This window comes from Xyrauchen texanus, chromosome 33 (genome assembly GCF_025860055.1).
Source record: "Xyrauchen texanus isolate HMW12.3.18 chromosome 33, RBS_HiC_50CHRs, whole genome shotgun sequence".
Taxonomy (NCBI): Eukaryota; Metazoa; Chordata; class Actinopteri; order Cypriniformes; family Catostomidae; genus Xyrauchen; species Xyrauchen texanus.
The window spans coordinates 16,262,183-16,282,528 of record NC_068308.1 but is presented as its reverse complement, the minus strand read 5'-3'; the positions used below and the strand labels follow the sequence as shown (position 1 = coordinate 16,282,528).

General features: G+C 43.4%; 1 protein-coding gene across 1 annotated transcript in view; it reads right to left on the bottom strand.

The window, feature by feature from the left end:
- Positions 1-20,346, bottom strand: part of dnah9 (dynein, axonemal, heavy chain 9) — a 241,431-nt gene that overhangs the window by 161,370 nt on the left and 59,715 nt on the right. Inside the window, exons 32-40 of the mRNA XM_052102818.1 lie at positions 17,085-17,295; positions 16,836-16,963; positions 16,484-16,592; positions 13,583-13,730; positions 11,146-11,320; positions 10,274-10,447; positions 2,387-2,594; positions 1,301-1,466; positions 619-721 (exon numbers count right to left, since the gene is read on the bottom strand). Coding sequence (XP_051958778.1) covers positions 619-721; positions 1,301-1,466; positions 2,387-2,594; positions 10,274-10,447; positions 11,146-11,320; positions 13,583-13,730; positions 16,484-16,592; positions 16,836-16,963; positions 17,085-17,295 — 1,422 coding nt within the window. The remainder of the gene's footprint in view (positions 1-618; positions 722-1,300; positions 1,467-2,386; positions 2,595-10,273; positions 10,448-11,145; positions 11,321-13,582; positions 13,731-16,483; positions 16,593-16,835; positions 16,964-17,084; positions 17,296-20,346) is intronic.

Below are 20,346 nucleotides of genomic sequence, written 5' to 3'. Positions count from 1 at the left end.
CTAGAAACAGCTGAATTTGTTCTGTCAGTGTTTATTTTGAGAAAATGATTGTCTGACTGCTCAACATCCCACTTATTATACTACTACTGGTAAAAAAAAAAAAAAAATGCACATGAATCATTGATTTGAGTTGAAATGATTTTATAAGCTTACTTGGAGAGCTTGCAGAGTTATATGACTCACAATACCCAGATGACTGGTCTGAAATCACTTAATCAGATTTCACTTGAAGTTGTTATTCAGAAATATGAGGCAGCTAGATGGAGCGATTGACCAATAAGAAACGTGTATTCCAGAGAGCTAAGTAATTATGTATTATAACACATGCTTAAGGCCAAATGTATAGTTATAATGTGTTAGAAATTAGAATTATGCTCTTTAAATGTGTAACCATGGATTAAAATGTTTTATTATTGGGGTTACAATTATTTCTGGAATGCTAACTTAAGAACACATTTATAATGCATTACAAACAGTGTACAGGGTGTTACCAAATTGTTGCAAAATAATCTGATTAAAAAATATGTACAACCAATAAAGGAGAGAGGGAGATAGTGTCCAGTGTCTGTTATATCTAGTTTTTAATTCACAGTCATATCATGCTGTTTGAATGTGTACCTGCAGTCGGGGGTTGATGGTAAAGCTGCCTGCAGTGGGGTTCATGCAGGACACGTACTGCACATTGTGGATCTCCTTCAACTGCAGCTTGCTCCTGTCGTACCTGAGAGGACACAGAGTTCCGTCAGTCACTGCGATGCTACTCACACGCGCCACTCTGTATGCAAGCCATGTCTTTCGCTAAATCCACTGCAGCTCAAAGAAATACACTGACATCAGCTTTTCTCCTGTTCATCTCAGATCTAATAGACATGGAAGAGACACTGCAGAACCCAGAGTAGACATGCTTTTTTTCAATGACAAAACATAGCCTCTGGTGACTTGCTGCGCAACAACGCAGACAAAATAAACAGAACCTCTTGTGGTCTTGGCACTGCTTGATCTTCAACAATTTTATGGTGTTTAACAAGATAAACCCTTATATAGCAAATTCCATTATTGTAGCAATTAAATTCAACACCTGAGCAAAGGCAGCAAGGCATCACAATCATACCTAGCATGTCCATTGTGTAAAATAGCTTGAAGCCATGAGGGCAAGCTTGTGCCTCTCTGGGAATGACTCTAGCTGTGAAATTGATTTATATGTCTGTTAGGGTGTGCTTAAAAGCAGATTGTTTAATACATCATTGTGATGCACAGTGAGAAAAGCATTTAAGCCAAGGTGATTAGCATGTGTGTGTACCAGTGGTTGTAGTCCATGTGTTGACGGATCATGGTGTGAGGCTGAACAGTGCCGTACGCATCCACCTCTGGCATGTTCATGTCGTCGATGAAGTAGATGAGCCTCTTGCTGCCAGGTGGTCCGTAGTTCCTCCCTGCCTTCTTCTCTAAAGGTTTCTCTAAAACAGCTATAGTAGAGGTTTGGCATTTTTTTGAATTGCTTATCAACACAGATTTTTCATTAAGCAAACGCAGCTATTTAAATAGTTATGAGTACATTAGATATAGCCTCATCAATATGAAATATGGCAGAGAAGAAACAGAAAGGAAGAAATCAGCACATCTAATACAAAGTTTTGTGGCTTTAGTGCAGGGTTGTTAGTTTTGAGGCCATCTTTATGCAAGTGTATTCCTAAAAGTTGACAAAATAATCTTATCAGATATCCACATTTAAAATGTTGTCTTGCTTTTTTCAGGAAAATAGATTTTGGTCAAATCAAATATTCTCTGGAATGAGAATTTCCCTCCCCCTCGTACCGTGCCACCTGCTTCTGAATCTTAATAGCAAGTAGCAAATCATGGTTCACAGGTGTGACAAACTAAAGGCTATTAACTATTTTAAAAAAGGGAATAAATCTTTGATACATCCCACCCCAACTAAATGTTTTAATAAGACATATGTCAATTGAGGCAAGAAAACTACATTATTCAAGCCATTTCAAGGGGTTTTTAAACCAATTAAATTTTTTAAATATAAAAACAAAATCTGGACTATAGCCTCTCCTTCTGATCATAAAGTGCTCTTTCTTCTCTGTGAATAAACAGCAGTAATAGAGAAAAGAGCAAGAGCATGAACACATGGGTGAACATGTTGCAGAGTGATAAATATCAGACCAACTGATTGACAAGACAATAGAGGACAACAGTACAAAAAAAAAAGCTGATGCTCAAAGAAACGTATCCTGGGTGTATGGTTCAGATCGCCAAAAATGTCTGTCAATGTCCAAAGACCACTGAAGTTAAACTTTCGAAAGCATTTTGCTTTCTGAGTCATTTCAATATAATGAGGGAAGCACTTTGTCTCCTCCAAAGGCACAAACAAACATACCCTGTAACATGGCTGAAGTAGTGTAGTAGTTAAAGGGGACATTTTTGATGGTGTATTTCTCAGGGTCCAAAGAACTGAGCTTGTCTCCCACTAGAACAGACTTTCCGGTGCCAGCATTGCCCACCAGCATGACTGGTTGCCTCCTCTCCAACAGACGGTCCATGAAATAGCGCACACGGATGGTCTCTGTAGTGTGGACGAGGCAAGCCTAGAAAAGGCACACACTGATTCAGTTCTAATTACCTTCATTTCTCAATAACTAAATTCCAACAACAGCTAATGTTACAGCTATCATGAAATAAGCTCTGTCTCAAAACCTAGTGAGCATCCTATGTAGGCAGAATTTTAAAGGGATAGTTCACCCAAAAATTTAAATTCTCTCATTATTTTCTCACAGAAATGTGTATGAATTTCTCAGCTCTGTAGGTCGATACAATGCAAGTGGAGTGGTGGTGGCGTAGTGGCTAATGCACAGGGCTGTTAATCAGAAGGTGGGTGGTTCAAACCCCATGGCCACCACCATTGTGCCTATTACGGGGATTGTCCCTGTAATAATTGCACTGTAAGTCGCTTTGGATAAAAGCGTCTGCCAAATGCATAAATGTAAATGTAAGTGCAAGTGAATGGCATCTAGAACTTTGAAGGTCCAAAAAGCATATAATGTCAGTGGTTCCAGAGGTTAAATCTATATCTTCATAAGGGATATGATAAGTGTGGGTGAGAAACGTCTAGGTTACGTATGTAACCTCCGTTCCCTGATGGAGGGAACGAGACTTTTGTGTCAGAGACTAGGGGTCTCTCTTGAGCACCGATATTCACCTATGGACTATGAAAAAAGGCCAATGAGAGTTGGCAACCAGTATTTGCATGTCCCGCCCCCGGACATACGGGTATTTAAGCAGCGCAAATACGGGAGTTCATTCGGGATTTTTCTGAGGAGCCGGAAATGGTCTGCAATGGCTCAGCGACATGGCAGGGGAGACACAACGTCTCGTTCCCTCCATCAGGGAACGGAGGTTACATACGTAACCTAGACGTTCCCCTTCTGTCGCTCTCTCCACGTTGTGTCAGAGAAGCGACACTAGGGGTCCACTTATAAAAGCGCCACGCGCTGAGCCGTGTACGTGAACTGCTGATACAGGAGCGAGCAGGTATTCTTACGTGCAGGACGACCAACTGTATCAGGCTGCACGTACCCTTCCCCAATGCCCCATTTAAGCCATCAGGATTCCTTATCGTTACCCTGGAGGGGAACAAGGTGCTGGCCGCCAACCTGGGAACGGGCCAAGCCTGGCCGGGCCTCTTTTTCTCTCTATGTTTCTCGCATAGAGCAACTTAGGCAGGGGCCCTTACACGCATTGAGGGAAGGGGGTCTTAGCCCTTATTCAGGAAGGAGAAGACCCTGCGGAAGCCACGCCTTCCCGAGAGGGGAGGCAAGTTTAAGTGGCAAAACCATCAGAGGCCTGCTTAGGGCCTATGTGGAAAAGTTGGTGCGGTGGTGGATCCAGCCTATAGAGGGGGGAACATACAGCACGGCAGCCGAGGCAGCCATGACTGCCTAAGGGAAACACGGCAGCCGAGGCAACCATGACTGCCTAAGGGAAACACGGGAGTCAGGACAGAACCGTGGTGTTACACACAGGGGGAGTCCGAAGGAGGCCTTACCTGTGGAGCACCTATACCAGTACAGGGTAGCTTACGGTACCCGCAGTGGCTTGGGTCAGCGAGTTCCTCCGCTGAACTGCGACCCACGAGGGCTAGGGAGGAATCGACCAGTGTCCCAAACCTGAGATCTCCTGGGAATAAAGGCGCACTGTTTCCCCTGTTTAGGGGGAAGGGCGCTAGGTGCAAGCGATTCACCTGGTCAGATCGTGGGCGTGCCACCGAGTTCTACAGGCTCGGTACCTGAGAAAACACGGGACGATACTGATTCAACTCGGAGATTGTAGAATCTCGCAAAAGTGTTAGGTGTTTCCCAGCCCGCTGCTCTACAAATGTCTGCTAGGGCAGTGCCCCTAGCCAGTGCCCAATAGGATGCAACACTCCTGGTGGAGTGAGCTCGGACCAACAAGGGGGGGGGGCACGGCCTGGGTGTGATAAGCCAGGGAAATGGCGTCGACAACCCAGTGGGCAAGTCTCTGCTTGGAGACAGCATTCCCTTTCTGCTGTCCCCCAAAGCAGACGAAGAGCTGCTCAGAGCGTCTGGTGCTCTGTGTGCAGTCCAGATAAATACGTAAAGCACGTACTGGACACAGCAGTGAAAGGGCTGGGTCTGCCTCCTCCCGGGCACCGCTTGCAGGTTCACTACCTGATCCCTGAAGGGCGTGGTAGGAACCTTGGGCACATAGCCCGGTCGCGGTCTTAGGATCACGAAAGTATCTGCCGGACCGAACTCCAGGCAAGCGTCGCTAACAGAGAACGCATGCAGGTCCCCGACCCTCTTGATGGAAGCGAGCGCGATCAGCAGAGCAGTCTTGAGAGAGAGGGCCCTGAGTCCAGCTGAGTCAAGTGGCTCGAAGGGGGGTCTCTGGAGGCCCGTAAGGATGACCGAGAGATCCCAGGAGGGGAACAGGTTAGGCCGGGAGAGAGTTATCCTCCGGGCACCTTTTAGGAACCTGACTATTAAGTCGTGCTTACCAAGAGACTTGCCGTCTACCGTGTTGTGGTGGGCCGCGATAGCGGCGACATACACCTTGAGGGTGGAGGGGGACAGCCTCCTCTCCTGCCTCTCCTGAAGAAACACGAGCACTGACCTAACTGCGCACTTCTGCGGGTCTTCGGCTCGGGAAGAACACCAGTCCGCGAACAGACGCCACTTTAGAGCGTAGAGATGCCTGGTAGAGGGGGCTCTGGCTTGATTGATTGTATCTATGATGGTCGGTGGTAGGTCGGCTAGATCTTCCGCGATCCCGGCCCAAAGGCCAGACGTGGAGGTTCCAGAGGTCTGGGTGCAGGTGCCAGAGCGTGCCCCGTCCCTGAGAAAGAAGGTCCTTCCTCAGGGGAATCCGCCAGGGAGGGGCTGTCGTGAGGAGCGTGAGGTCCGAAAACCAAGTCCGGGTAGGCCAGTAAGGGGCTACCAGAATGACTTGCTCCTCGTCCTCCCTAACCTTGCATAGCACCTGTGCAAGAAGGCTCACTGGGGGGAATGCGTACTTGTGCAGCCCCGCAGGCCAGCTGTGTGCCAACGTGTCTGCCCCGAGGGGAGCCTCTGTCCGGGCATACCAGAGCGGGCAGTGGGAGGTTTCTTAGGAGGCAAACAGGTCTATCTGAGCCTTGCCGAACCGGTCCCAAATCAGCTGGACCGACTGGGGGTGGAGCCTCCACTCTCCGCCGGGCAAGATTTGTCTTGACAGCACGTCCGCTATCACATTGAGGTTGCCGGGGATGTGAGTGGCACGCAGTGATTTGAGTCGCTGCTGACTCCAAAGGAGGAGACGACGGGCGAGCTGTGACATGTGGAGGGAACGTACTCCGCCTTGGCGGTTTATGTAGGCTACGACCGTGGTGCTGTCTGTCCTGACTAGGACGTGTTTGTTCCGAATTAACGGGAGAAACTTCTGCAGGGCCAGAAAAACAGCCAGCAGCTCTAGGCAGTTGATGTGCCAGCGCAGTGGGCCTCGGTTCCACCGGCCTGCGGCTGCGCGTCCATTGCATACGGCGCCCCAACCCAATTTGGAGGCGTCGGTTGTGACCAGAACGCATCGGGACACCTGCTGCAAGGATACTCCAGCCCTTAGGAAGCAGAGGTCTGTCCAGGGTTTGAAGGTTTGGCGGCAGGCAGAGGTAACTTTTATGTTGTGCGTGCCGCGGCGCCATGCTCGTCTCGGGACTCGAGTCTGGAGCCAGTGATGAAGTGGTCTCATATGCATCAACCCCAGTGGCGTGGCCACCGCGGAGGATGCCATATGCCCCAGGAGCTGTTGGAAACGTTTTAGCGGGACCATGGCGCCTGGCTTGAAGAAAGTGAGGCATTTCAGCACTGACTGAGCACGGTCGTTGGAGAAACGTGTTGTCATTGGGACTGAGTCTAACTCCAGACCGAGAAAAGAGATACTCTGGACCGGGGAGAGCTTGCTCTTTTCCCAGTTGACCTGAAACCCCAAACAGCTGAGGTGGCTGAGCACCTGGTCTCTGTGTGCACATAGTAACTCTCGGGAGTGGGCCAGTATGAGCCAGACGTCGAGGTAATTGAGTATGCATATGCCGGCTTCTCGGAGCGGAGAAAGAGCTGCCTCTGCGACTTTCGTGAAGACGCGAGGGGACAGAGACAGGCCGAAGGGGAGGACTTTGTACTGATACGCCTGGCCGTCGAATGCGAACCTTAGGAAGGGGCGGTGTCGAGGGCGAATTGAGACGTGGAAGTACGCGTCCTTCAGGTCTACCGCTGCGAACCAATCTAGATGCCGGACACCAGATAGAATTTGTTTCTGGGTGAGCATTTTGAACGGGAGTTTGGACAAGGTCCGATTGAGAACTCGCAGGTCCAAGATCGGTCGTAAGCCGCCGCCTTTCTTGGGTACAACGAAGTAAGGGCTGTAGAAACCCTTCTTCATTTCGGTTGGAGGGACAGGCTCTATCGCGTCCTTTAGTAGAAGGGAGGTGATTTCTTCGCGCAGGGAGAGGGCATGTTGGCCATGTACTGCGGAAAAATGTACGCCCACGAAGGGGGCGGAGACCTGGCAAACTGAATTGCGTAACCGAGTCGAATGGTCTGGTGCAGCCAGCGTGATGGGTTGGGCAGTGAGAGCCACGCCTCTAAACTCTGTGCTAGGGGCACCAAGGGGACGGTTTTTTTGGACGTACCCGGCGGGGCTTCGCAGCAGTGTGGAACAGGTAACGCGGCGTCGGGAGGCAACGTGGCGTCCCGAGGCTCTGGTGCTGAGAATGAACTCAAAGCACTTACCTTGCTCCGCGCACCCAGCAGGGGGCGGGTTCGTGACTGAGGAGGAGGTCTGATGTTGGCATCCTCTGGACTCGTCTGAACCGGCCGGGGACCAGTCGTGGCGCTGAAGGCGGGGACACCGCGTCCATGGAGCCGGGACTGTTGAGGCCTGAAAGCAGAGTGCCGTGAGAACGGCATTTGCGGGCCATGTGCCCCAGAGACAAAGGAAATAGCTCTTTTATTGAGAATTTGGGTACCGCAGCCCGTGTTAGGGGGTGCGGCAAATGAAAAAACAAAGGATTCTCCTCCCGGCCCTCCACCGGGGGACGGAGCGGTCTTACCACCTCTGGAGCTAACGTCTTGGGCTCTGGGTGCGTTGTCTCAGGAGCACCTGGGAGCCTTCTGGGTCCTCGAGGGGGTCCATGAGACAGGGGGCGTGCGCTTCCCACGGTTTTCTCGACGCTGGGGCTGAGAGCTGGGCCCGGGTTGAGGCGGAGCAGGGGTTTGCCTTCTGGCCGCGGGAGGACGGGGCATGGGCCGTGGCGGCAGGCTTGCGGCGAGGCATGATGTGAGAGATGGCCTCCGTCTGCTTTTTCATCATGGAGAACTGCTGGGCAAAGTCCTCGACGGTGTCGCCGAAGAGGCCGAACTGGGAGACAGGGGCGTTGAGGAAGCGAGTCTTGTCAGCTTCACGCATCTCGACCACGAGGTCGGTCGCTGAGCGCAGTTCCTGCAGCGTGTCGGGATCAGGGCCACCCCCGTGCATGTCGCGTAGTGCCTTGGCTTGGCATGCAGGGCGGCATGCAGGGCGGTGTAGGCCTTCGCTGTCAGCGAGGAGGTTGCTCTACAGGTCCGGGAAGGGAATACGGGGCGACCTCGCCAGGTGGTAGGGGTACCAGGGCATAGATGGATCGCAACTGCCCTATCCACCTGGGGAATCGCCTCATACCCATGGTGTGCTCCGCCATCGAGGGTGCGAGGGCGGACGAGCCTGTGGCGATGTGACGAGTGGAGAGGGGTGCTCTCCACGAAGACGTCAGCTCATCATGCACTTCCGGGAAAAACGGGACCGGGGGGGGGGCGAGGCTGTGAGCAGCGCCCAGACCCCAGGAACCAGTCGTCGAGCCGTGATGGTTGTGGGGAGGATGGAGGGTTCCAATCCAAGCCCACGCTGTCGGCTGCCTGGGAAAGCATGTTCGTCATCTGTGCATCGGCCTCAGCCTGGGCGTGCAGGCCCGAAAGCGGCAGCCCAGGGGAGTTCTCAGCATCAGATACCCCGCCCTCCGATGCCGCGGCGAGCTCATCAGCTTCCATCGCAAGAGGGTCGGCCGACTGGCTGTGAGGCAAGTCACCGCTACCTTGAGCACGGACAGGAATCAACGAGCGTGTCGGGGCGCAGGTGGTCCGAGGGGGCGTACGCGACGGAGCTGCACCCGCTGCCATCCCCAAATCGCCTCCATCGCCAGCCGCATCGTCCTCAATCCCATGGGAAGAAGGAGCGACACGGGGGGCGGCTGGAGTGGCTTGCTCACGGCTGTAAGCAAGCCGCGACCGCAACGTTGTCATGGTCATGTTCTCGCAGTGAGAACATGAACCATCCACAAACGCAGCCTCGGTGTGATCGCTACCCAGACACACGAGACAGCGCCTGTGGCCGTCGGAAGCGGAGAGCACTCTACCGCATCCAGAAACAACACAGGGGCGGAAGGGCATCTTTATAAAGACGCGTCCTTAAAAGGACATTCAACGCCGCTGTGTTTTGCTCTTTTAGAGGAAATTACTCTTTTAAATAAAATCACTCTTTTAGGTGAAATTCTAAAACTCGTGAGAGTTATTAAATCTGCACTGTTGATTCGCCCAGGGGCAGGAATGCACAGCCGTGCAAACAGGAGAAAGCCGCTGTTGTGCGCCGTAGAATCCAACAGCATGCAGCAGAGGGATAACAGGAACTCGGTGTGTACACGCAGCAGTTGCAGACACGACCATCGGCTCCGGAAAAAATTTCTGAATGAACTCCCGTATTTGCGCCGCTTAAATACCCGTATATCCGGGGGCAGGACATGCAAATACTGGTTGCCAACTCTCATTGGCCTTTTTTCATAGTCCAGAGGTGAATATCGGCGCTCAAGATAGACCCCTAGTGTCGCTTCTCTGACACAACGTGGAGAGAGCGACAGAAGGGGAACAGATCAATATTTAAGTAATTTTTTTACTATAAATTCTCCTCCCTGCCCAGCAGGTGGAAACATGCACAAAGAATATGAATCACCAAAAAAGAAAGAATGTGTAAGTGAAAGTAGAGATTTATAGTGAAAAAAATATTGATCTGTTTCACACCAACACTTATATAGCTTCTGAAGATATAGATTTAACCACCGGAGTCATATGGATTACATTTATGCTGCATTTATGTGCTTTTTGGGCACCATTCACTTGCATTTAATGGTTCTACAGAAATGAGATGAACTGTACTTTTTAAAATCTTCATTTGCTTTAAGCAGAAGAAAGAAAGTCATACACATTGCATGAGGGTGAGTAAATGATGTGAGAATTTTCATTTTTGGATGAACTATTCCTTTAAGGCATCATAGACACACTCTCGATGTGACATTCCATAAATATACTGCCTTCTATGATAGCTTCTTTTGGTCAGTTTCTATAATTCATTCAATATCTTAAAGTAGAAATAAATACTAGATCAATCTAATTAAATAAATTACTATTTCATACAATATTTGTGTGTGCAATGCACATTTACGCTTATTACAGTATTGCACCATTAGCTTAGCATTATGCCAACAGAAAACTCTATTGAAAAAATTTGTGAGTCAAGTCTCCTGTTTGCTTCGCATGTGGAGTGCCGTTTATATGACCCATGGAGTTGCTGCCTATGTAGATCGTTCCAAATTTGTCCCATCTGAGGTTTAATTTCAGTTAGGATGGTGCCTTAGAAAGTAACTTAATCTGTGTAAGGACCAATATATGCAAATATAAACACAACAAACCTGAAGAGGTATTTCTGGATCCATGGCAAATTTCGGAACCATTTTTGACCACGGCTCAAATTTTTTAGTCTCGGGATCGATGTAGTAATCAAACACAGTGCCTTGAGGAGGGAATTTTACGGTTTTGAACTCAGTCACCCACCACTTACTAAATTCCATCCTGTAATCCACGAGCTGGAGTGAAACCAAACAGAAAATACAGGTTTCAAGCAGTTGCTTTGATAAAACATACATTATTCATATTAAACTAAGGTGGAATGTGTAAAAAATTATTCAAATTAAGGTCCAGTTATTTGGATAAAAGGAATATACATTTACAGACATTTGTACAAGCTATGTGAGAATAAATTTTAAAATATATTTTGACTTGATTGACATGACTAAAGCTTTGTTCACACTGCACACAAATACTTATTGGTTTTCAAATATGATTAAATCCGTTTGATAGAGAGCGTAGATAGTATATGGGTTATCTACATCAGTTGCTGAAGTAATAATGTAAGAATCAGCATGATGCCAAGAGACTTTCTCATACAACAACTGAAAATAGCTGTCAGTGTGGAAAGAAAGGATAGAAAACTGCAGATTTTGCACTTTTATCTTTGGATAAAAGTGCCTGGCACTTTCGTATCTGAGCACTTAGACTGAGATAAAAAAACAAAAATACAAAATCAGATTTTAACTGGATTTCAATCCACATATGGATGTGGTTTGGTTCTGGTTTGTAAACATGGGATCTGTGCCAACATTTTTTTTTCCCAACAAAGAACTAAAGGATTTGAGTTGAATACACAAAAAAATCAGATTTTTGCTGTCTGTCTGAACAAAGCCTGAGAGGCTCAGGCAATAGTTCAAGTTATGTTATATCCAACCTGATCCTGGAACATGGTCCCTCCAAAGGCCCAAACAGCTGCAAAGACAAAGTAGAGCTCATAGAGATCTTTATGGCAGTCTGGAGGAGTGTGTTCTGGGATAAGAAGACACTCTAGTAGGTAGCAGAGCATCTGGACCATACTCTGCTCAGGAACTGGGATGATTTTCTTGAATCTGTTCAGAAGAGAAATAGGATTCCTGTGACTACATTATAAAAGGAGAATGTGTATTTGTTACCTTGACAAGCTATTCCTACCTGATCAGACCCTTAAACATAGGGCTGCACCTAACGATTATTTTTGTATCGATTAATCTAATGATCATTTTTTTAGAATAGTCGATTAATCTAACAACTAATTTGTTGATTTTTCTTGATTAATATAACAATTAATTAAACCAAAATAAATATAAAAAACTTGTCTCATTAATATTTCAATATTTTAATAAATTATCTTCTCTTAAACACAAACAAATGTACAAGAAACAAAGTGTGCACTGCAGGGCATTATTCTGCAACAAAAATAGCCCTGTCTTAACTGGTAATCTCCATTTTACAGTCCAACATGAATTTTATTTTGGAGAGATTATATGTTGGACTGCTAAACTCGAGGTTGCACAATGTTTTGACATTCCTCCTGAAAGTGACAGAATTTTACATGTTTCATTTATTTTGTCCTTTAATGGCTAAATGTAGATTACTTTAATTTTTGTGATTTTTAGTAAGAACTTGTTCAATTCGAGTAAAAGGAAAGTGTAATCTACATTTAGCAATCCAACAACAAAATAAATTAAACAAAATGTAAAATTCAAGTCACTTTCTGGAGGAATATCAAAACATTGTGCAACCTCGAGTTTAGCAGTCCAACATAAAATCATTTTACAGTAAAATTAGTGCAATTTGAGTAACACTTAAATGTTTTTCTAACTGGAATAACTAAAACTTGTGCATTCTTAATCAACTATCATTCCACCTTTCCTCCTCTCTCCCGCCCCCTCATCGTACAGTAAAATTAGTGCAATTCGAGCAACAGTTAACGTTTTCTAACAGGAATAACTAAAACTATTGCAATCTGCATTAAATCTCAGTGGGGCAAGGAATATAATTGAAACGATTTACAGATTTACACACAGTTTACACAATTTTCTCACTCATAGTTGAAGTAAATTAAAGTAAACAGAAAATATAAAACGGCCAAATAACAAAATTAGATGACGCATGGTGTAAAGTTACATTAGCAGCGGTGCAGAAATTACTTTTTACATGGGGGCGATGAGGAAACATTTAGAAAATCTATTTTAAGTGACTGCTACTAACAGAAACACATGTTGTAATACTATATCATGTTTGGGTGGGTGGGGATAAAAAGTAACCCGGACTTAAGGTGCTGCCATCTTGACAAGCGATCCGAGATGCTTTCGCTTCAAGTGTTTGTTCGCGGCGGTTGTACGGCTGTGATAAGCCATTTCCAGTTTGCATATCTTACACAGCACCACATCGTTGGGTCTCAGGCTAAAATACTTCCACGCTTTAGATCACCGTGGGTGACTTTTTTTTAGCTGCAGCTTGTTCTTTGGAGAATCCATGCTTTATCCGGGCACTGCCATTTTAATTATTCCAATGCAACGCACCAACGCATGTTATGCAAATCGACGTATTTCTGTAATTGATGACATCGATTATGTCGATGAATCGTCCCAGCCCTTCTTAAACATCATGTTTTTGCCGAACAAGTTTTCCTAACATTTCTGCTGCCCATTCCGCCCCACCCCCATCTTGCATTTTTCAGTCAAATACAGGTAGGTTCCATCCCAAAGTAACTATATTTGTTGAACTAGAAGTAGACATGTTGAACCACTATAAACAAACAATGAGATGTTTTGGTAGTGCATTTGGTAGGCAACCTACATATAGCCAACTCATAATTGGTTTAGTTGCATTTCTGATCCAAAGTTTTTTTTTGTTATACTGTATATGTTGTCTGGCGACCTGTCCAGGGTGTCCCCCGCCTTTCGCCCAATGTTAGCTGGGATAGGCTCCAGCCCCCCGCGACCCTGTACACAGGATAAGCGGTTGACGATGGATGGATGGATGTATATGTTGTAGCATATTTGACATGCTTTCAAGGGCTCATATTACTATGTGCTCTTGATTGGAAATGTTATGACATTCTTGTGATTGACAAATCTGCAGAGCGTTTCTTGGCTCTTTAGTCACATCAATGCAGGTTTGGTTTAACTGCTGGTCATGGTGGTCAAAGTGAATTCAAGAAGGCTAAGCTTGTGAATATTAATTAGTTCATGTTGATGTTGCTTAATATTCATAGAGCTCTTGGTCACGCAAACTAATTAATATTAACAAGCCATTAGCCTAGAGTGGGATTAAGGTGATCACAGCTGTGAAAATTTTCCATGATGGAAAAAATAAAGTAATGCTACCTTGACCTGAGAGTATCAAGGCATTGTGGGAGGTACTTGTCAAACAAAATGGTCAGATTGGCCTTCTCCGATTGGACTTCTCTCCTGTCAATCCAGCTCGACACAGGTGGATTCCAGCCTAAATCGGCAGGGTTGATGTACAAAATGCCTGTGTGGAGACATACTAGTAAAAATCACACTGAACTAAAGATTCAGATAAAAGTATACAGTTTAAATGTATAGATGACTGTTTTTTACATAAAAATTAAAGATGCACTCAGTTACTTTTGTCTTTATGTCAACTTGGACTTACACTGAAACCTATTGGTTTGAATGCAGCATCATTTAAAATCAATAGTTTTAGTAACTGATGCCATTGTAGAAATGTTTTATTCATAGTCAGCCATGATTACTTTAATCAATGAGTGAACATGTCAAATCATATATGATTACTAAGATAAAGCGAGTAGTATTTGGCTGGTCATGTGATTCTTACATGGCAGCCCCCTTTTGTGGACCCTCTCAACGTAGATTTAAACAGCTTTTATAAGGTTACTGATATGACTGGAGTCTTCATTTTAATGCAAATGGTCATGATTGCCTACATGTATTGCAAAATTACAATTCATGTTTTTAGGAGTTCAACTTTTTAAATGAGGAAAAACTAATTGAGTGAACCTTTAAATATAATTTATTACAAAACTGCAAAAGTTGCAAATGTGTATCTTTAACTACAGCCAGTCAGGTTTAAGTCTCAAAAACCTTTTTTTCATGGAAAGGTAAGCAAAAAATGGTCCTACTCTCTGGAAGATATAACTGAAGTAAGTGTTGTCAGATATCTCACTGGTCTCAGTGACAGCTCTAAATGCCTCTGATGCTGTCAATCATTTTGCACATTCTCATAGTATTGTAGTTGCAGCGAAGTATTGAGGTTTAATGCCATTTTTATGCCATGTTGTTCATTAAAGTTGTCAATTTAGGGTGCTATTTTGTGGCTGTTGTTTTTGATAACTGCTTCTGCTGGGTGTGTGTCTCAATAAAGCTCATTTGGTATCTTTGGAGAGCGGGGATTTGGAAAGAGGGGGCGTGGCTAATCAAACGGCTCAGCTTGTGGAAATTCCACAAGGGCTAAAATATCTTAGAGCACCATGCAAGTACACAAACCTTGCTTCATTATAAGTCAGACATGACTGAAAGTGTGTTAGTAAATCATATTATTTAATAATAATTAGATTACCATTCTGATGGATTCAACAAGTTCATTCATTGAGGGATTCGCATTTGGATCCTGATTCATTAAGTTCGGATATTGATTTTTCTAATATTTTCTTATTAATTGGTTAAATTTGGATCTTAATTATTGTAGATTAGATATTTTTTCTTAAAAAAAAAAATCTTAATTATTGGCTAAGTTTGGATCCTGATTCTTGGAGTTTGGATCTTGTTTTTTAGAATCTTTTATTATTTATTTATTACATAGTTTGGATCCTGTGACCGGATTCACAAAATGTTCTTAAAAAGAAAAGTCTTCTTAACTACCATTTTCTTCTTAGATTCAAACTTAAGAAAAAAAGGTACGAATATTTCATATTCCCAAAAAACATCTTAAGAAAATTTGTATATTTTTTCTTAAGATTGTCCTTAAGAAATAATTTGAGGCATTTAAATAGAATAAAACATTCTTAAAAATTGTTGTCAATAGCTTCTTAAAGTTAGTATAACCTCACAGTTTTCAAATTCTAAAAAGTAAGTTGCTTCATGAATACTGGGTTTTGAAGCTTCTTAATTTGGTGACCAATCATGCTAATTCAAAAGTATGCGCTGCATATAACGCTCTCTTTTCACAATTTTTAGGGTTCATGGAAACATAAAAATTATCATTAGAAAGCTGAGACTTTCTTCCATTACCAATACACATCCCTATAGGAGATGGCCAGAGCAGAGACTGCCTCCACAACCCTCTCCCTTCCCTTCGCCTCTTACTTTCCGAAATTATATAATTATCAAGCTAACCAAGGAGAACTTGTCCTTGCAGGAATTTCCTCAACAAGAACATATTGTCTTCTAAAAGAATTTTTTTTTTCCCTCCATGTAAAATTAAAAGTTATCAAATGGTTAGCAGCAAATAAATTCTCCTATGACAGATAATGTCATTGAACTTATAAAAAAATTATCATGAGGTGCTTGCTACTTTAAAAAAGGTTATTAGGAAAATGTATCATTATGATTTACCAGTGTTGAAGTATTGAATTTGTTGTAGGCTATTAGACGAGTCAACCCCATGAGCACGCTGATCAGACAATGTCAAAGCCTCATTTTATTCTTAAGAAAACATTTTCTTAAGAAATAATTTGAGAACTTCTTAAGATTTTGTCAAGAATTGTACTTATGAACTTTTTATAATTTATCCTAAAGATTTTCTTAATATTTCTCTTAAAGGTGCAATAACAAATTTCATGTAATATGCGCCTTTTTTTCACCAATGTGTGAACTGCTTGTAACACAACTTAGAAAATGAGCCCTTCCTGGACTTCCTAGGTTGCCTATTAAAGCCTGTAGACTGATTTTCATGCAAAGTGAGCGGGTCGCTTATGCCGGGAAATCCAAAGGATGTGACATTTATGTGCGCTCCCAAGAGCCTTGCCCCAGTGCTTTTGCTTTTCAACAGTGACACCAACGCTAGATAACATTATCTTAGAGATGGAATCCAGCAATCTATTGGCTAAGTTTAAATCCGCATTCTTGTATTTTGTGGATCTTGTTGTTTAGAATCTTTTCTTATTTATTAGTTCAGTTTGGATACTTACTCTTGTATTTTGGATCTTGTTGTGCAGAATCTTGTCTTATTTATTAACACAGTTGTGTGCTACTAGGAAGGCAACAGAGGAGAGAGTGAAAGAAGAGAGGAGGGCAAACACTGACCAGCTCTGGAGACAGTTGCCGGAGTGGCAGTGCGTAGGTGGCTAATCTCAAACACCAGCCTCATGGTTGGGTTCAGAGGAATCCTCTCATTACTTGCCAGAGTCAGCACCTACAGTTTCAAACACACACACACACACACACACACACACACACACACACACACAGCCTTAGAATGCTGTCATCACCACAAAATGAAAGAACAAAGCCCATCACTGAAGGTCATTTAAAGGTGAAGCCTTTTTTTATGCATTTTGGTTGTATGCGGCTGAATGAGTTACATTTTATAAAGATACTTGAATGCTATTTTGCAAAAGCAGATATTGAACTGGAGTTCAGGCCGTCTTGGCTTTACCTTGTTATCATCCATTACTGTGTTCAGTGACTCAATCCACATTGGATCAATATCGCCATCCAGGACAATCCACTTGGGCCCGCTGTGACTGATGTTGGCCAGCTCACGCATGATATTAGAAAACAGCCCTGGGGGGAGAAAGCACACGTGTTGAATCTCACATTCGGCTGCATGTCACACCGCAAACCAATGTGATGGAACTGCTGTGCCTTTCGAAAGGCAAAAGAGCAAAACAACAGCAGCCCTCACCATCTTTCCACTCGCGCGTGGCTGGATTTATAATGCCGAACAGCTCATCGTTGGTGACTGCTTTAGGGTTGAGATCGGCCCATACGGGCCTACGCTTCATGTTCTGATATGTCTTATAGAGAGATTTGAGGACCTGGGATTTGCCCGTGCCGGCATTGCCCACAATGAACACGGAGTGACGAACTGCCAACAGCTCCTCCAGCTGAACCACCTGAGAGAACATGAAGAAAAGAGCATTATTATATCAAGAAAAAGGCCATAAAGTTGCTTTACTCAATGGTTTTTTTTTGCTATGATACAATACACAGGTGAGACAAACAATCTTGGCTGGCTAAAAGCAGATTTTCTCTGATCCTGAAAATGTATCTAGTGGTTTTCAATACCATTGTGACTTCCCCTTCATGCCAGATATTTCAAAGCAAAAACAACAAAAGTTAAATATAATGTATTCCCTGTCCTGCTCAATGGCAAAAGTAGCAGCAACTAAACTGCCTGCACCAAGTAGTGCAAGTTCAGCTCATTTTGCAATGAACAGATAAGGTATTATGCTATGTCCTCTACCAAATATGCTCCAAACTTGTCTTCATACCAACAATATTTGAAAAGTTGTTGATGGAAATGTGGATTCTGAAAGTTATTGTCATTTTGTTATTTTTTAAATTGTGCATATGTGAAATACAATTCTCAGTTCCTTGTAGTGTTGGGAATTCTAACACATTCATGTAAAACAGTTCTTTCAAAGAACTGGTCCAATGAATCGGTATCACATGTTTTGAGGTTTCAGAAGTCTGCTCTCTTTTCCAATGAGCATTAAGCTTTTGTGACTCATGTGAAATATTTAAAAAAGATAGACAAACTGTTAGTGAAAGTCTGTTTAAATAGTAATACAGCAATACAGTTTTCAATGAAGATGAAAACTTTTGGGGGCCTGGGTAGCTCAGCGAGTATTGACGCTGACTACCACTGCTGGAGTTGCGAGTTCAAATCCATGTTGTGCTCAGTGACTCCAGCCATGTATCCTAAGCAACCAAACTGGCCCGGTTGCTAGGGAGGTTACATGGAGTAACCTCCTTGTGGTCCTCAATGGAGCATGTGGTAATTTGTGCATGGATCACAGAGGGTAGCAAGAGCCTCCATATGCAGAGTCTCCGCGGTGTCATACACAATGAGCCACGTGATAAGATGCGCAGATTGGCAGTCTCAGAAGTGGAGGCAACTGAGACTTGTACTTCGCCACCTGGATTGAGGTGAGTAACCGTGCCACCATGAGGACCTAGTAAGTAGTGGGAATTGGGCATGCCAAATTGGGCGAAAAGGGGGTAAAATTAAAATAAATACATGTTTTTTTTTTTTTACTTTTATGTTTATCTTTGGTCAACAACAAGAAATGTGCCATTTAATGTAGGCCTGGAGCATTTATTGGTTCTTTCATTTAAGATTTAAATGATATTGCTTAGTGGCAAAAAACACTGCCCACAATGCAGCTGGTAAATTCATTTATCTTGCTTTCTTTTAAGACATTATTGAGAACAGTAAATAGCTACAGTTTAAAATTAGTGAGAGCCAGGAGTGGGCAGACAAATAGTAAAATTCAGTATAAGGAATATTCCAGGTTCAATACAAGTTAAGTTCAATCGACAGCATTTGTGGCATAATGTTGATTACCATTGAATAAAATGTATTTCAACTTGTCCCTACTTTTCTTTACAAAAAGCAAAAATCTGGGTTACAGTGAGGCACTTACAAATAGAAGGGAAAGGGGACAATCCTTCAACATTTAAATACTTACTGTTTCAAAAGTATAGCCACAAGACATAAACAAGTTAACATAATTTTATTGTGATAAAATTGCTTACTTACCTTTTCTGTGTAAAGTTATATCCAATTTTTCAACTTTGTTGACATGAGGACGTAATGCCTTAAACCTCAAAACCTTAAAACTACCATCAGAACAATGATTTAAACAACTTCACAACTCAAATAATTCACAGTTTTAACAGTTTTAATAGAATAACTAATATAAGTGCTTTAATAAAATTACAAGCTTCGTGTTTCTGCATTTAAACCCTCCAAAAATTGGCCCCATTCACTTCCATCTCAAGTGCCTCACTGTAACAACAGAGCAAAATGTAATGAGGTACGAGTAAACATAAACGTTTGTGTTAATCAACATTTTACTACAAATGCTGTCAACTGAGCTAAACTTGTATTAAAACCTGGGGGAATGAGCCTCGCGCAGACCTCTACACCAAATAGTGAAATTGGATTTCCAATTATTCTCTAACATAAACGTATGTATTGTACTTGCTTGTACTGCATAGCTTGCATATCTGCAAGTACTGCAAGTAAAAGATTATACTTTTGTTGCCAGTTTGCAGTGAATATTTACTTGCTCACTGAATGTTAGCTCACAACTGACCCTTCGCTAAGCTCAACACCCCTTTGTGACTGTTGCTTGCTCAGACAAGCTTTGCAGAACTTCCCACAGGAATGAATGGGAGACTGCCGAAAACAGCCCAGTTGTTAAGCAAAATATACTCTAACAGAAATTATAATATTATTATGTGGGCTGGAATAAAGAGTGACATTGAAAGCAAATTTATCTGATATTTTAATTAAAATAAATTGTTAAATTACACCCTAGTTTGATTGAAAACTATGGAGACTGTCAATCAGAATTGAGGCAAACGATTATCACAGTTACTTGAAAAGAGAAAAGTGTAATTTAATAGCTATTACACACCTGATTAAATTAGTGTAAGTGAACAGGAATGCTCATTACACTCACTCTGATGCTATGAACTCTTTATTTACTATCACCTTTACTAAGACCAGTATCAGTACATTAATGAATTAACAATTAGTTATTAGCTTTAAATAACCTTTGAGCAAATGTAGGTAACCTTGCTGATCTTATACGTATATGTATGTAATATAAAGACAAAACACTGCGTGTATCCTCTCTAGGTACCTCGTGTTACTATAACAAGTGACCAGGCAACAACGTTTTTTATAATTTTAATCAAATTTCACTTAAAACTACTCAAACACATATTACTTCCATAGACTCTCATTAGAAAAAAGTAAACGCTTGTCAGAGAAATGTGGACACCGACAGTTGCTGAGATCATAAACGCTTTGAGAAGGGTCAATTAGGGGCTTAGAGAAGGGTCAATTAGGAGCACTATGAGAACGTTAAGCATTTAAACAGAGAGTCACTTTACTCTGAGTGTGAAGAGGAGAAAAAGAGAGAGATTTCCCT